General features: G+C 34.8%; 1 protein-coding gene across 1 annotated transcript in view; it reads left to right on the plus strand.

The window, feature by feature from the left end:
• The window catches only part of LOC132721064 (lipoxygenase homology domain-containing protein 1-like), a 36078-nt gene that overhangs the window by 6191 nt on the left and 11254 nt on the right, over window positions 1-18633 (plus strand). Inside the window, exons 2-8 of the mRNA XM_060705316.1 lie at window positions 943-1136; window positions 1524-1716; window positions 1864-2024; window positions 2482-2568; window positions 2894-3106; window positions 3241-3397; window positions 3763-3917. Coding sequence (XP_060561299.1) covers window positions 943-1136; window positions 1524-1716; window positions 1864-2024; window positions 2482-2568; window positions 2894-3106; window positions 3241-3397; window positions 3763-3917 — 1160 coding nt within the window. The remainder of the gene's footprint in view (window positions 1-942; window positions 1137-1523; window positions 1717-1863; window positions 2025-2481; window positions 2569-2893; window positions 3107-3240; window positions 3398-3762; window positions 3918-18633) is intronic.

Genomic DNA, 18633 nt, shown 5'->3' on the forward strand with positions numbered 1-18633 from the left:
ATAACCTGCTAATTAAATGTGTAATAGATTATCCCAGTGCTTTAAATTTCGACCAGTCCATTAAAAAAATTTAGCTTCCTGGAGTATGGAGCCTGGCGTGACATCACTTGTGTTTCGGCTGACCGGGCTCTACATTGGTGGCACAGGCGGATTGCTTTTAATCCCAGCAGGTTAAAGGTCTTATGTTTTCAATTTTTGTTAAAGCTGTAGAATAGAATATTAGTTGTACTTAACCTGTATTTCTATGTTAAATGATTTTGCATCCAGAAATTTTTTAGTGGAGTTCAGCCATTCATTGTACCACCTTTATTCCCGCGGTTCAAATCTGTATGTAATGCATGACTAAACTTTGCATGGGCATGGCTGTAGTACAATTAATTTTCAGCAAAACTACGTATCAATCTTAAAAAAAAAGAAACAACAAGGTTTAATATTGTGTTTAACATTGCATACAAAAATGTTCATTTGAAAATAGAAATGTAATAACCAATTAACCTTAACTGTTGAAACCAAAAGTGCCACCATTAAAGAGCCATGCCAGCAGACCAGGCTCTATATTGTTGGCAACTTAATTTGTGTATTTTGTTAATGAAATACCTTCAACATTAAATTGATGGTAAAAGGTTTTTAATTCAAATGGTAAATTTATTACATGTACATAAATTCACACAAGGTTAAAGGTTAATAGATATGAAATAAGTTTTCACCATAATTTTACCCTCTTTCTTACAGAGACCTTCTTTTTCATAATTTAATGATTTAGATATGTGTTTATATTCATTATATTGGATATTAAGTGACTTAGGCTGAACCTGTGTAATTGCTCTTTTTGTCTTTTTTTCACAGAATAAAACAATTTCTAACTTTTCATGAAAATAATCATGAATTTTGAGGCAAGCTAAAACAGCATATTTATACTTTTTATCTAAATATTTCATAAAGCTACCTCATATCATATTCACGTTAAAACGGGAGATGTTGCCGGCGCCGGTACCGATGCCAATGTCTATCTGATAATCTATGGAGCGAAGGGCGACACAGGTCAGCTTATGTTGAGACAGTCAGCAAGCTTTAAGAACAAGTTTGAGCGTGGAAAAACTGATGTGTTTAAAATAAGAGCCACAGATATCGGACAGGTATGTGATGCATCATTGAGTAAACTTTCTGAAAGAGGCAGATAATTATGAATTTTTGCATTGTTTTAAAATAGATGCCAAAGATACAAGTATGAAATATTTCATCTTGTTGATAATTCAGGCCAAAAATATTTGACAAGTGGAGAATTTATTGTATAAATTTTGATTTCCTATATTTATTCATTGTGTATGCCATGCACTTCTATATGCTTTATTTTTGAAATAGGATAATTCTGAGTAATTTTCTTGCTCATAGTCTAGTTTTAAAATATGATACTTTTTTGTACAAAACTTGACAAATCTTGGGATATATGTTTGTTGTTGAATGCTGTCTATTTGCTTGTTCGAATCATTTTGAATACAAGTACATGTACCATTATGTTACAGATAAAACGTATAAAGGTTGGACATGATGGTACCAGTCTAAATGATGGCTGGTTCCTGGATATGGTGAAGATACTGGTTCCCTCTCGTGGGGAACAGTATGTTTTTGCTTGTCACAGATGGCTTGCCAAGGACGAAGCAGACGGATTGCTGAAAGTTGAAATGGATGCTTCATATAAAGAGGATATGGAAAAAAGTGAGTATAATTTGTGTTTGTATGATAATTCTGTGTGTAATTTAATAAATGTGAAATATAAACATAAAAATCAGTATCTTTAAAACTGAAATAGCAACCGAAATAAATCAGTTTGGTAAATGGTTTACATTTTATTTATGATTTTAGCTATTCCATATGAAGTTACCCTATGGACAGGTAATAAATCTGGAGCAGGAACCGATGCGAATGTTTTCCTACAGATATATGGTACCGAGGGCAAAACTGAATCATATAATCTGCGAAACAAAACTGATAACTTTGAAAAAGGAATGTGTGATAAATTTAAGGTAAGTTGATCATTATTTATCCAGCATTTTTTATGGGTTTTTTTTCAGTGTGGGAATAAGATAGTGGATTTTTAGTCGACCAACTCCATAAAAATTGTTGCTGAACTTTTGAGTTTTACTGGTGAAGATAGATTTTAGATGCCGTTTTGTGGATTTGTTCAGGAAAAAAAACATTTTGATAATAAATACACTAATTTAAGTCATAATATTTTGTAAAGTAATGCATTACGTTTTCAGTGTACATAAAATAATGCATTCCGTTTTCAGTGTACATAAAGTTATGCATTCCGTTTTCAGTGCAAAATAAAGTTATGCATCGTTTTCAGTGTACATAAAGTAATGCATTACGTTTTTTTCAGTGTACATAAAGTAGGCATTCATGAGAGAATAATTGTTATTAAACAGTGGTTCAAGTGGTAGAGCTATATTATGTATGGAACATTTGTTATTTTTACAGATTGAGGCTGCTGATGTTGGTAGGATTCAGAAGGTGCGAATTGGTCATGGTGGTACGGGAACATTTTCAGGCTGGTACATGGATAAAGTAAGATATTATTTCCTGCTTTTGAAAAAGTAAACTGGAGGAGTTTTATTTGAATGGGGGAGGGGAGAGGGCAGAGATAGAGATAGGGTGTTACAGAATATTTTATTAAAGGAAACTGCATAGTAAAAGCCATGTTTTGGTTCTATATTTTGCTTATTTATAGGTCTTTGTTTAAAACAAGAAATTACACAAAACATAATTACTGTTTAATAAAAATTAATAGACGTTAAAAGACAATGTACAGATGAATATTGAAAGAATTTAATTAAAATAGTTATATTGAGTATTATAATAGTTATATTTCATACTCAATTTTCTTTGTCAGATGCTCATTCAAAGAAAGCCACGTAAGGGCACAAAGAAGAAACGCAGACGTTCAATCTCATCTGCCCGTGACAGGGACCGAGATAGGCGTTCACCTCTTATGTCACGCATGGGTGACTTCTCAGATTCAGACGATTCTGACATCAGCAGTGTATCTCAGTCGAGACGTCGTAGGACGAAATCCCCAAAACTTCCGAAAAAGAATCTGAAGACGGTAGGTGGATTACTTTAATTACATGATTTTCGTTAATAAATTTGGTAAAACTTGTATGCTTGATGCCCATGCTGTATTAAGCTGACTATGTTTCGACTATGACTGTGATGTAAAGTATGTCATATGTATTACAGGTTGAGGAGGAGTCTGATGAATATGACGGTACCGAAACAGAAGATTATTGGTTCCTTGTTGATCGATGGTTTGCTCGCAGCGAAGATGATAAACAGATTGTTAGAGAGCTTATACCAACTGATGAAAAAGGGCGTCCAATCAAGGGTGGTCTTGAAGGTACATTTATTTGCTTAAAATCAGATGGAATATAGATTCTAATAATAAAAATGTTATAATGTGAAAATATTTTTCTTAAAAAACAAAATGCAAAGTTATAATAAATTATTCATTTAAATGATGTAAACATATTATTATAGATTCTAATAACTTTGCCTTCTTGAGCCACCATTTTATTGCAAGTCGTTTATCCAAATTACTGTTTTTATTCCTTTTCTGTTAATTTCACTGTTGTGAGGAAACAACTTGTTGTAATGTCCCATGTTAAATTGTATGTAATGTATGGACAAGAATTAAATTCATTTTTCATTTATTCAAAGTACAATTTAGGTAAAATAAAGATTTTATTATATATTTATTTGCAGAGGTCAATTATACTGTACGTGTTTTTACTGGAGATGAATTTGGAGCTGGAACAGATGCCAACGTATTTATTAACCTTTATGGCGATGTAGGAGACACTGGTGAAAGGCAGCTCAAGGACTCTTCAACAAATACCAATAAGTTTGAGCGCAAACAGGTAAAAATAAAATCTTTTCACTCTTTCCATTTGGTATTTTTGTGGATTTTGATAATGTGGTTCAATTTGAGTTGAGGTTGATTAATTAATTTTTGATGTTGAAAATTCATGGGAATTCTATTTTGACAATTTTTATTCATGTGTGTTTAGTGTATGTTTTATGTATATATGTTATTAATTTGGAATATAAAAAATCGAAATTATAACCAAACGATTCTTTGATGTGATATCAATGGTATTAACTGTTTTAGTGTCAGAAATTTTAAAGGTCATATGCATACCTACAATGACAGTTTGACCTTAAAGAGGTCAAAGTTTATGACCTTAATCTCTCTGCCTAGAGGTTAATATTGAGCTTTATTTAGATATTTGCAATCGCCATGGTTTTATCTAAGCCAGCCTCTGTAGCAGAATGGTTATTGGGTTGCTAACTTATAATACGTTTGTAGCCTGTCACCTGTGGGTTCAAATCCTGCCAGAGAGTTTGGATTCTTTCTTGTGAGGATGCTACCTGCCTAGTTTTTTGAAGGTTAATGGTTCTACTTGGGTAACCATTTGTGCCTGATTCTATGCATGGAAGGGCACTTGATGCTGTTATCTCCAGAAAGGAAATCTTTGCAATTGTCATTTGACCTTAACATTGTTGATGTGACATGAAACACAGTCAAAACATCCATCTGAAATGTGGATTAATAAATTAATATTGACTGATTTATTACAATTCTTAACCAAAAAGTTTTAATCTTATATATTATAGACTCAGAAAAATTCAGATCACTTTTATTTCAACTTTCAAGCAATGAAATACATGATTGTATATCAATGTGCATGTATATTAAAATGTTGGCTTAAGATTTCAAGAGCTTCAGTTTTTGTTCATTGCCATGTACAATACAGTGTTTTACTGGGTGCAGAATATGTAATATCTGGGTTATATATACTCATATATACTTTTTGCAAAAAAAGGCAAAGCTATGTGTGCTTTAAGTAGAATAGAAATTATACCTTTTCTTAATGAGAAATTTTGGCTGCAGCAGTTAAATACTAAGGCATGGTACTGCTTTTCAAGTTGATTTTTATTTTTCATGCAATGGTTAATGATAAAATAAATAATTGTTCCTTATTCTAATACTACTGTATGTAGCAAAAAAAATTTTTTTATTTATTAAGTGTTAGCTTACCCTCAATTTTTACCCTTTCAAGTTGATTTTTGTTTTAGAATTGTCTTGTGTTATTGCTACTTATAATTTACCCTATGACCTTTGTCCCTGACATAACACTTATTTTATTTCTTTCCCTCTACAAAGGATTCTAATTCTAATATGTTTGAAAGAAATCAGGTATTGTATGCATGTTTCCTTTCGTGTGTGTTGTCAAGTGGTAACATTAATCACCCATCCTTACATCTAACCTGTAGCCAAAGGTCATCAAACATGATTCTGTAGACCAGTCTACAATTAAAACATTCTGATTGGTCAGATTCAAATCTGAGATTTAAATCAACCAATCAGACGCCATTAATACTATTTGACTGGTCTTCAGCCTCAAGTTTTGTCTACCTTTGGCTTTATTATTTGTTTTAACCAACATGTCTTGAAGTTATCAACATTTAGGAATGTATCAAAATCTAAAAAGCATTAACAAAATTATTTTATTGTATATGCATGAGCTGGGATTGGTTAATAATCGCATATGATATGTTGTCAATAAAAGAATGACTTAGATTTTGCACATTTTTAACACATATATTGTATATTTCTCAGCATCAAATACACATATTCACATGAAGGTGAATCCATTGCAATGATTAAGAATGTGATAAAAACTAATGCTTTATTCTAAAATTGAAGACATGTTCCGAGATTTCATTTCAGTGGGATATAATTATTGGACATACATTATTTTATACTTAAGGACAATGAAAACGCACGCCCGCACTATATGTATTTTATTACATGAAAACAAAACACTAACGACTCAATTAGATATATATCATTACTTTAAAACAAAACACACATTTAACAACTGAAAATAATTTAAAATGTTTGAAATCAAATGAACAACAGTAAATCGAAGAACCTAAGGTGAAAATCCCAAAATCACACTTTTTCATCAGAGTAATGGCAAAAACCAAAATGAAAATCCAATACAAATTCACTCATTAATGTCTATTCGTAATGTCACCGTCGGGATCTTGAGAAACGACAATGTCCTCCATCAGCGTCTCTTACAGATGTACATCGTCGCCTCATAGATCTTACGGTGCGGATAGTCACCTGTGGATTCTGACGCCATTCGGCCTGTAGTGCAAAAACGCTGGTGAAGCCGATCAATTGTAGACCGAAGGACACCAAAACGGTTGGCGCTTTGTTTGTAAGATAGACCAGACTGAATCTGTCCTAAATAAACCCAGCGGTAATGGTTTCTTTGTAGAACCATTGCATATAATTTGCTAGCAAGTCTTCAGTAGTGTTTGAAATTTATCACCTTTTATAGAGGAAAAGTGAGAATATGCAATTTCCATGTGAGCTTTTACGATTTCTAAAACTGAACATTAGCATAGTTTAAAATTAATTTTCATAACGATTTTAATTGCTCGTTTGTGTATTACATTTCTTGAAAGGTGTGCAAAACAAGTTCATAATTAACAGTTTAAAAATGAATAATTTCATTTCAAAAAGTAACCATGAATTTGTTCAATCTGTTTTTCTGTTGTGATCTTATCATAATTAGCCAAAAGTGTTACTTTTGATTCTCCGGGTACTGTCTTTATTATGCAATAATTTCATTAAAATGCAATCATTTTCCATAACGTTGGTATCTAAAAGACCAGAATGCATTCGGTTTTATGAAACTGCGAAAAAATATTTAAAAGAAATATATTTTCCTTGTTAAAATGCAATTATCACAACCGTGCGTTTTCACTGTCCTTAAGTATACAGCTTGTACTGTGGGTGCATTTTTAGTCCAGTCAGTGTAACTTTTAGGGTAGAACAAATTGCAAAAGTTTTTAAAACTATACTACACGATAGAGGATAAGGTAATATAAGTTTATACAAAAGTTGCATAATTTTGCAGCAGGCATTTTTACACAATTTTGGTTTAAAATTTGTAAATTTAGCAATAAATTGTATAGCCCGTTTAGGCCACCATACACCAAAATAACCCGAATGACGTCATATAAAAGTGCGCGTGGCGGTGATATTTATAATTTCCGGTAAAGTTTTATTTTGAAATTTTCGTCAACAAAATCCGATATATAATTCAAATTGAAGAACTTTCGACGTAACAATTGAATTGGTAAGTTAATATTTATATATTTATTATCTATGAAGGTCTGGCGGTACTGACAATCCTTTAATATTGAATTGTTTCACACCGTTTTCTTCGAGTATCACACCGTCTCATTCGTCCAAGTCCACTGTAACCTGCTTGTTGATTTATTCATAAAATTCGTGTCATATTCAACGATAAAGTACTATAAAAATCTTAACTGTACAGTAATGGTAAAAACTAAGACAGTGTGTTTTTAAATTTCAATATGTTTGGCGAAGGTCAACTCAAAAAATAAAACTACGGAAGCGTGTCCGGGACATTGCAAGCATTTTTAGCTCACCTGTCACAAAGTGACAGGGTGAGCTTTTGTGATTGCTTTTCGTCCGGTGTCCGTCCGTCGTCCGTCCGTCCGTCGTCCGTCCGTAAACTTTTACTTTAAATGACATCTCCTCATAAACCACTAAGCCAATTTCATCCAAACTTCACAGGAATGTTCCTTGAGTGGTCACCTTTAAAAAATGTTCAAAGAATTTAATTCCATGCAGAACTCTGGTTGCCATGGCAACCGAAAGAAAAAAACTTTAAATGTCTTCTTTTAAAAAACCGTAAGAGACAGAGCTTAGATATTTGGCATGAAACATCTTCTAGTGAGTGTCTACCAAGTTTGTTCAAATAAAAGCCCTGGGGTCAAAATTGGCCCCGCCCCAGGGGGTAATTGATTTTCCCTATATGCATATAGTAAAAACTAAAAAATTCTTCTTTTAAAGAACCCAAAGAGCTAGAGCTAAGATATTTAGCATGAAACATCTTCTAGTGAGTGTCTACCAAGTTTGTTCAAATAAAAGCCCTGGGGTCAAAATTGGCCCCGCCCGAGGGGGTCTTTGATTTTCCCTATATGCATATAGTAAAAACTTAAAAATTCTTCTTTTAAAGAACTCAAAAAGCTAGAGCTAAGATATTTAGCATGAAACATGTTCTAATGGGTGTCTACCAAGTTTGTTCAAATAAAAGCCCTAGGGTCAAAATTGGCCCCGCACCGGGGGTCATTGATTTTCCTTATATGTGTTTAGCAAAAACTGAAAAAATCTTCTTTGAAAAAACCCAAATAGCTAGAGTTTAGATATTAAGCATGAAACATCTTCTAGTGAGTGTCTACAAAGTTTGTTCAAATAAAAGCCCTGGGGTCAAAATTGGTCCCGCCCCAGGGGTCATAGATTTTCCTTATATGTGTATAGCAAAAACTTAAAAATCTTCTTTGAAAAAACCCAAATAGCTAGAGTTTAGATATTAAGCATGAAACATCTTCTAGTGAGTGTCTACAAAGTTTGTTCAAATAAAAGCCCTGGGGTCAAAATTGGCCCCGCCCCAGGGGTGTCATTGTTTTTAACTATATGTGTATAGTAAAAAATTACAAAATCTTCTTTGAAAAAACCCAATGAGCTAGAGCTTAGATGTTTAGCATGAAACATCTTCTTATGGATGTCTACCAAGTTTGTTCAAAATAAAGCCCTTGTGTTAAAATTGGCCCGGCCGGGGGGGGGGGGAGAAGATCATTGTTTTTCATCATATGTGTGTAGTAAAAACTTAACATGAAACATCTTCTAATGGGTGTCTTCCAAGTTTGTTAAAATAAAAGCCCTGGGGTTTAAACTGGCCCTGCTCCGGGGGCCTATATACAGGTGAGCGACCTCAGGGCCGTCATGGCCCTCTTGTTTATCTTTAAAAACAAATAATTTTTAAGGCATTAACAGTGTAATTCTTGAAAGTCTTAATGTTTTTTTTTAAAAAAAAGTAATTATTTAATTTTTCGTCATTGAAATTGATTTATTCAATATTTGCAGGAGAATATGGGCAGTTTCTCAAGGTTTCTGCAATAGCGATTAGCTACGTGTGTTGAAAGGAGGTTTGACGGAAATTATCAACTATGTCTATCATGGTAATCTTTGAATTACAGTTACTTATTGATGTTGTTGTTGATGATTATGTTGATAATAATAATGAAAATAATAATAATAATAAAAATACATGTATTAATAATAATTATATAACTGTAAATAATAGCTTTAAATTTTTATTGAAAATGTTAGTTTCAATCAATCCTCCAAGAGACGTTTTTAACGTAGACATATGAATCTAATATATATGTAATAATTAGAAAAAGAAATACATGTAGATAATTTTAATTCATTTGGAAATATTTATATACTCATTCACATATATTAATTTTTGATATATTATGTTATGCAACTTAAGTTGTTTCTTTTTAGGAGGAAAATACGGTTGGATATAGCCTTGGATATGGTTGCGTATAGAACAATGATCCCAAAAATATATACTTTTAAATAACTTGGTAAGTTTATTTTCTTTGACTGACTGGCATAAATTCAACACAGTCGCTTTCAATCATTTGAGCATTGCTACAATGTTATGGTTTAAATGTGGAACAAGTTTATGCAAAACTTTCTGCTAGATTGAAAAGGAGCCAAAAGCCATTTAATTTTTTATATTATCCTTTGAAATTTTGGTGTGATACAGAAACTAATGCCTGTTTTCGCATAAACATAGCCTGCAATGTTTGCTGACATACATGATTTTCATTAAAAATGTTAAAACGTGTCATCTTTTTCAATTCAAGATACCAACCAAAGAACTGTTCCTAACAGCTGCATTCCTTTCAAGATACCTACCAAAGAACTGTTCCTAAAGGTTGCATACCATCACTTTATTATCTGAAAATCTGAGGTAAGAAGCTGCATGCCATTGTTTTTAGCTCACCTGAGCATATGCTCAGGGTGAGCTATTAGGATCACTCTTCGTCCGTCGTCCGTCGTCCGTCGTACGTTGTCCGTTCACACTTTTCAAACGACATCTCCTCTGAAAAGAGATAAATACAGAATCCCTAAAGAAAGCCCAACACGGCAAAATTGAAAATGTTGCAGGCTCGGTTTGATTGAGCCTGTTCATGGATGGTACTGGAAAGTGCAAGTTACCGTCCACGCCCCCTAGCACCGGCTTAAGCAGAATTCAACATTTAAACGTGAAATAGTAAAATTTTGAATTTAGAAACATCCGCAGATGTGTTCATACGGCGGTTATCATGGAACCTTCAATGTGACACTTCCGTGCCATTCCATGAAAAGCGGCGTATGGTCCCCAAGTAATAAAAAGCGTGTGCCCTAAACGAGAAAACAATGGGCGGAACTAAATAAAATGGAATTTTGAAAGGGGATCAGAGGTTATGAAGCCTGCGTATCACAGATAAGACGTCAAAAGACAAATTTAATAAGCAGGCAACATATCCTAAGGGTGATTCAACATTATTCAAGTAGGAATATTGGAACCACCCAACTAGAAAATGCCGAAAAGTTGAAACTAAAAATACCACAAGCACAACAATAATGTCGTGCTGAACGATCTTCAAGGATCGAAAATATAACATCATTGATTAAATGTACGGGGAGACTTTTTACAGCCGCCACACGGCACAAATAACACGGATGTGATCATAAAAGAGATAAATACAGAATCCCTAAAGAAAGCCCAACACGGCAAAATTGAAAATGTTGCAGGCTCGGTTTGATTGAGCCTGTTCATGGATGGTACTGGAAAGTGCAAGTTACCGTCCACGCCCCCTAGCACCGGCTTAAGCAGAATTCAACATTTAAACGTGAAATAGTAAAATTTTGAATTTAGAAACATCCGCAGATGTGTTTCATACGGCGGTTATCATGGAACCTTCAATGTGACACTTCCGTGCCATTCCATGAAAAGCGGCGTATGGTCCCCAAGTAATAAAAAGCGTGTGCCCTAAACGAGAAAACAATGGGCGGAACTAAATAAAATGGAATTTTGAAAGGGGATCAGAGGTTATGAAGCCTGCGTATCACAGATAAGACGTCAAAAGACAAATTTAAAAAGCAGGCAACATATCCTAAGGGTGATTCAACATTATTCAAGTAGGAATATTGGAACCACCCAACTAGAAATTGCCGAAAAGTTGAAACTAAAAATACCACAAGCACAACAATAATGTCGTGCTGAACGATCTTCAAGGATCGAAAATATAACATCATTGATTAAATGTACGGGGAGACTTTTTACAGCCGCCACACGGCACAAATAACACGGATGTGATCATAAAAGAGATAAATACAGAATCCCTAAAGAAAGCCCAACACGGCAAAATTGAAAATGTTGCAGGCTCGGTTTGATTGAGCCTGTTCATGGATGGTACTGGAAAGTGCAAGTTACCGTCCACGCCCCCTAGCACCGGCTTAAGCAGAATTCAACATTTAAACGTGAAATAGTAAAATTTTGAATTTAGAAACCATAAGGCAGATCATAATGAAACTTCACAGGGATGTTCCTTGTGTGAAGCCTTAACAAAGGTGTTCAAAGAATTCCATTCCATGCAGAACTCTGGTTGCATATGCATATAGTAAAAACTTAAAAAAATCTTCTTTTAAAGTACCCAAAGAGCTAGAGCTAAGATATTAAGCATGAATCATCTTCTAATGAGTGTCTACCAAGATTGTTCAAATAAAAGCCTTGGGGTCAAAATTGGCCCCGCCCCAGGGGGTCATTGATTTTCCATATATGCATATAGTAAAAACTTAAACATCTTCTAAAAAACCCAAAGAGCTAGAGCTTAGATATTTGGCATGAAACATCTTCTAATGGATGTCTACCAAGTTTGTTCAAATAAAAGCCCTGGGGTCAAAATTGGCCCCGCCCCTGGGGGGTCATTGATTTTCCCTATATGCATATAGTAAAAACTTAAAAATAATTTCTTTTAAAGAACCCAAAAAGCTAGAGCTAAGATATTTAGCATGAAACATCTTCTTATCAGTGTCTACCAAGTTTGTTCAAATAAAAGCCCTGGGGTCAAAATTTGCCCCGCCCCAGGGGGTCACTGATTTTCCCTATATGCATATAGTAAAAACTTAAAAAAAAATTCTTTTAAAGAACCCAAACAGCTAGAGCTAAGATATTTAGCATGAAACATCTTCTAATGGGTGTCTACTAAGTTTGTTCAAATAAAAGCCCTGGGGTCAAAATTAGCCCCGCCCCAGGGGGTCATTGATTTTCCCTATATGCATATAGTAAAAACTTAAAAAACTTTCTTTTAAAGAACCCAAAGAGCAAGAGCTAAGATATTTGGCATGAAACATCTTCTAATAAGTGTCTACCAAGATTGTTCAAATAAAAGCCCTGGGGTCAAAATTGGCCCCGCCCCAGGGGGTCATTGATTTTCCCTATATGCATATAGTAAAAACTTAAAAAATCTTCTTCTAAAAAACCCAAAGAGCTAGAGCTTAGATTTTTGGCATGAAACATGTTCTAATGAATGTCGACCAAGTTTGTTCAAATAAAAGCCCTGGGGTCAAAATTGGCCCCGCCCCAGGGGGTCATTGATTTTCCCTATATGCATATAGTAAAAAATTTAAAAATTTTCTTTTAAAGAACCCAAAGAGCTAGAGCTAAGATATTTAGCATGAAACATCTTCTAATGGGTGTCTACCAAGTTTGTTCAAATAAAAGCCCTGGGGTCAAAATTGGCCCGGCCCCAGGGGGTCATTGATTTTCCCTATATGCATATAGTAAAAACTTAAAAAAATTTCTTTTAAAGAACCCAAAGAGCTAGAGCTAAGATATTTAGCATGAAACATCTTCTAATGAGTGTCTACCAAGTTTGTTCAAATAAAAGCCCTGGGGTCAAAATTGGCCCCGCCCCAGGGGGTCCTTGATTTTCCCTATATGCATATAGTAAAAACTTAAAAAAAATTCTTTTAAAGAACCCAAAGAGCTAGAGCTAAGATATTAAGCATGAAACATCTTCTAATGAGTGTCTACCAAGATTGTTCAAATAAAAGCCCTGGGGTCAAAATTGGTCCCGCCCCAGGGTGTCATTGTATTTAACTATATGTGTATAGTAAAAACTTAAAAAAATGTTCTTTTAAAAAACCCAATGAGCTAGAGCTTAGATGTTCAGCATGAAACATCTTATGGGTGTCTACCAAGTTTGTTCAAATAAAAGCCTTTGGATTAAAATTGGCCCTGCCAGGGGTTGGGGGAGGGAAGGTCATTGTTTTTCATTATATGTTTGTAGTAAAAACTTAACATCATGAAACATCTTCTAATCGGTGTCTTCCAAGTTTGTTCAAATAAAAGCCCTGGGGTTTTAACTGGCCCCGCTCCAGGGGCCTATATACAGGTGAGCGACCTCAGGGCCATCATGGCCCTCTTGTTTTATTAGTCCCCTACCGGTTTACCGGAGGGGACTTTAGGTTTACCCTACGTCCGTCTGTCCGTCTGTCTCTCTGTCAGTCCGTCAGTCCGTCCGTCCACAAAACTAGATCCCGCGATAACTTGAAAAGTACTGAAAATATTTTTATGAAACTTGATATATGGATAGATGGCAGTCTGGGGATTATGCACGTCTTTTTCTTTTCTTCCTATGATGAAAATTATGGTTGCTATGGCAACACATAGACTGAAAATATGGCAAATTTTACACATACACTGAATCCAGTGATAACTCAAAAAGTACTGGAAATATTTTTATGAAACTTGACATATGGGTAGATGGCAGTCTTGAGATTATGCATGTCTTATCTGTTCTCCCTACTTTGAAAAAATATTGGTTGCCTTGGCAACAAATAGGCTTAAAACATGGCAAATATAACATTATTTGTGATAAGTCAAAAAGTGCTGAAATTTTTTTATGAAATTGCATCTTTAATTCAAGAGTTATCTCCTCTTTAGAATTTTGCTTTTAAAATGTTATATTTTGGTAACAGGGGTGTTTCAAATATTAACTTTAGAGTGTCCTTCAGTCCGTCTGTCTGTTCATAAAAACTGTTTCCTGTGATCACTTTTAAAGAACCTTTCCAACAACTTTACTTAAAATATAGAAAAATTGAAACATTAGTGAATGGCCAATGGCCCTTCAGAATGTTGATGGGGTTCTAACCGGTAGGGGACTTATGGATTGCTTGCAATACTATGATAATTGCTTGTTAACCAAGTTACTCAACTCTATACAAATAATTGTAATTAATGTGTTTTAAAATGATTGAATGATGTACAATAGAAATAATAAAAAAAATATATGTAATAACATATCTGTTCTAGGGCATTTAAAGTTTAAGTTGTGACTCACAAATGCATTTCTATTACATCTGGATATGAATATCTAGAAGCATTTTATTTGAAATTACCATATTTATTTCATTTATTTTTAGATGGAGCCTGAATCTGAATGTGTAATCTGCAAAGCTATAGCTAAAGATTTACCAAATGTTTCCCTGACTGTTAAAGGTAGTGATAGTGTTAACAAAGTAAGCAAACAATTAGGATCGTCTGTTGAAACAGAGCCGGGCCAAGTTGTCCATGTTAACTGCAGAAGAAATTTCATTCATCAAAGAAATATCTTAACTCCAAGTAAAACTGTTACTAATGAAAGTGTGACAATTCTACGTTCTATTAAGACATTTGACTTTAAAAGTAACTGCTTGTTTTGTAATCAAATAGCAAAGTATGACCATCGTAAAAGAGGTAAAAATGTATTTTCTCGTAAGAAGCTTAGAATTTCAGATGAATGGTCTGATAATGTTCTTGGGGTTTTATCACAGGCACTTGACCTTCCAGCAGCAGAAGCACGATATCATCAGACGTGTAACGTTAATTTTAGAACAGGAAAGCAATTACCAAAAATGTATAATGATGTTAATGGCTTGAGGAAAAATCGTGTTGGTAGACCAGAAGATCCTGATGTGACAGAAGCATTTAATGATCTCATAAATTATATCAAGGCAAGTGATAAAAATCCAGTACCACTTGTAGAGAAAATGCATGAAATGTGTGGTGAAAATGCATACTCATGTAAATATTTAAAGAAAAAGATTCTTGAACACTTTGGAAGCTCTATAACGGTTCTTTCAAAGGATGGTAAAGGAGATATATTTAGTTTGAAAGAAACCACAGCCTCCATTATACTTGATTTTATGAAATAAAATCTCAAACAGAGTGAAGAAGAAAAGAAGAGAAGCATTGAAAAACAGCTGCAAAACTTATTTGTGCTGACATTGACTTAATTGATTCATCAAAGGAGATATACCCATCATTTTCATCTTTAGGTTCTGTTGTAGATAATCTGAATTATATTTCAGAGAGTCTTAAAAATCTCCTGATGGATCTATTTCCAGGTGATGACGTTAACCTGGGATCAATTGGTCAAGCCATCATCCAAGCATGTCGACCGAGAGGCGTTATAGCACCGTTGCAACTCGGCCTTGTTGTACAAACGCATCACCACTTTGGCTCAAAGTATCTTATAGAGGTATTAAATTCTCTTGGATTTTGTGTATCATATTGGGAAACACAAAAGTACGAATCAAGTGCTGCTGCTGCTGTTCATGAGTATGTTCCAACTTTTTTTTCCTGGCCATTTTACACAATTTATTGCCGACAATGTTGATCATAACACCAGAACATTAGATGGTCATGAAACTTTCCATGGTATGGGAATGATTGCATCTACTTCACCAGAGTACAATGTTGATATTGAAGTTGTCAGAAGAAATGTGAGCCTCGAGGAGTTACAGAGTCTAGCTAAAATAACTATAAAGTATTTTGTTTAACCGCCATCTATGGATACAATTCCTGTTTATTTCAAAAAACATTCCTGATTCATTACCAGACGAAAGAGACAATCTTGACCACTTTGCAAAAACTCTTTGGCCAATCAATAACTTACGTCCATCTTGGTCTGGGTTCATGCAACTTTATGACAAAACTCATGTTAACCACCCTGGCAAATCCAGTATATCATTTCTTCCAATGACAGACATGAGTCCAACTGATCCATCCTGTATTCTGTCAACCATGCACTATGTGTGTGATCTACCCAGAAAATTTAATGTGACACCAATTTTAACTTTTGATCAGCCTTTGTTCATGAAAGCAACAAATATCATAAATCTTCAAGATTCGGATAGTTATTTGAAGAAAATAGTTTTGCGGTTAGGTGCCTTTCACACGGACATGAGCTTTTTGAGCACAATTGGTCACGTCATGGGTGGTTCCGGATTGAACGATCTCCTAGAAACAGTGTACTCACCAAATGCTGTTGTTCATATGCTGACAGGGAAAGCAGTTGCAAGAGCAGTAAGGGGACATTTATTGGTAAGACACAGCTCTCCAAACAATATTGTTGGAAAAAACAATTGAAGTTGATATTGTATCCAAACTTGTTACAGAAAATGCTCTGGAAATAAGCTCTGAAAATGAAGGACTTGTTGAAGATAACGATATACTTTAGAACTTACAGTCAATGTATAATAGTTTGAAAGATTATTTAAACAAAGATGATGTCTGCAATGACAAAAACCTTAATTTTTTTACTCTTTGACAATATTTCAAAAGTAAAAGACAACTTGAAGCAATATAGAATACCCGCATTATGGATCCAGTATATGAAAATGATTTCAATTCTGCAGCAGTTTATACGAGCTGAGAGAACTGGAAGTTGGACTGGACATCTTGCAGCGCTTAGAAAATGCTTCCCTACTTTGCAGCTTCTGGACATTCATTGTATTTGAAATCTGCCTACATATATTTGCAGAATATGCTTGCTTTAGAAAAAACACACCCTGATGTGTACAGGCAATTTCTGGACCGAAATCATGTTGTAGGACGAAGTGACAGATATTGGGCTGGAATTTCAACAGACCTTGCAATTGAACAGGTACTCATGAGGTCCCTGAAAACATCAGGAGGACTGACAAGAGGCAGAGGAATGACAGAAGGACAGCGAGCACTTTGGTTACTTTCAATGCCAGCAACTACTGAAATGAATGTTGTTATGCAGCAATATACAGGGAAGAATTACACAACTAGTGAACAGCATAAGGATGAGGGTAAATCAAGAATAGCTAGGGATGATAAAGATGTAAAATGCTTTTTATCTTTTTTGACTGACCACAGTCCATTCGAAGCCCAATCTGAGTATTTGCAGAACATTTTTACTGGTGTAACTGCAGATGAAAAAGTAAACTCTGATATGGCAGAAAAGATTGGAGTTGCTTTGGTAGACGAAATGGCTGGACAGGCTTTACATGAATATAAGTACAGAAAATCAAAACAAATTGTCACACTGAATGAAAAAAAACTCGGTGAAGGTAACCGGAGATTCTATTGAAATAGACCCACAACTGCTCTTCCAGCGGCTTACTACTGTAGCTAGTCGACATGTTGACAACGTTGAATATATATTTAAGTTTGAGTTGTGTGGAGTTCCATCTTCTTTGTTTGATGAGTCAGGATTATTGAGAGAAGCTCAGAAGTCCTCATTAGCTGATGCTATTTGGAAAACAGGTACCTGTGGGATTAAAGATTAGCTAGATTCCTGTCAAGATTTGGTTCACGTGATTGATGGAGGATCACTTCTACAAACAGTGACCTGGAAAAAAAACGTTTCGTTTGAAACAATATTTGAACAGTATTTCGACTACATTTAGTCTCGGTATAATTCACCTGTAGTTGTATTCGACGGTTATGACTGTGGACCCACAACTAAAGACGTTTCTCATATCTGTAGAACAAAAGGAATAATTGGCCCAAAGATATTATTTTCTCTATCTACATCTTTTAGAGGGAAAAAGGAAACATTCTTGAAAAATCCAGAAAACAAACAAACTTTCATATCACTTCTTGCACAATATTTGTCAAGTAAATGCGTAAGATGTCTCCAATGTACAGCTGATGCCGATTTTACAATTGTGAAAACTGCTTTGCAGTTGGCAGTAAATCAGCCAACTATGGTTGTTGGTGAAGATACAGATCTTCTAGTTTTACTTTTGTACCATGTGACAGGCACGATGAAAACTGTGGCTATTTAAAGTGGGAAAATGCAGAAAAGTAACAAAGTATGGCATATTCAAAAAGCAAAAACGGTTTTAGGTTCCGACATTTGTAATTTGCTTCCACTTATTCATGCCATGACTGGCTGTGATACAACTTCAAGAGTGTATGGTATTGGAAAGCCTTCTGCACTGAAACATTTCACTTGTAGTAAGACCCTTAGACTAGAATCTGAGAGATTTATGGAAGCAAAATCAAGGTCATCTGTTTTTCAGTCTGGCGAGATTTTATCCCTTCTGTTTGATGGAAAAAAAGAACCCACACTTGACAAGCTTAGGTTTCAGAAGTTTTCGAATAAAGTTGCAAACTCAACATCTGTTGTCCAAGTCAGCTCTTTGCCACCAACATCTGCTGCAGCCACAAACCATAGTTTGAGAGTCTATCTTTAAACACCGATGTGGATAGGAAATGACGGACTCAATCCTTTAGAATGGGGCTGGGAGTTAGTAAATGACATGTTCCTTCCTGTGAAAACCAGTTTACCACCAGCGCCTGATTTCCTTATCATGGTTATTCG

This window comes from Ruditapes philippinarum, unplaced genomic scaffold, assembly GCF_026571515.1.
Source record: "Ruditapes philippinarum isolate M1 unplaced genomic scaffold, ASM2657151v2 ctg1846_1_1_1_1, whole genome shotgun sequence".
NCBI lineage: Eukaryota > Metazoa > Mollusca > Bivalvia > Venerida > Veneridae > Ruditapes > Ruditapes philippinarum.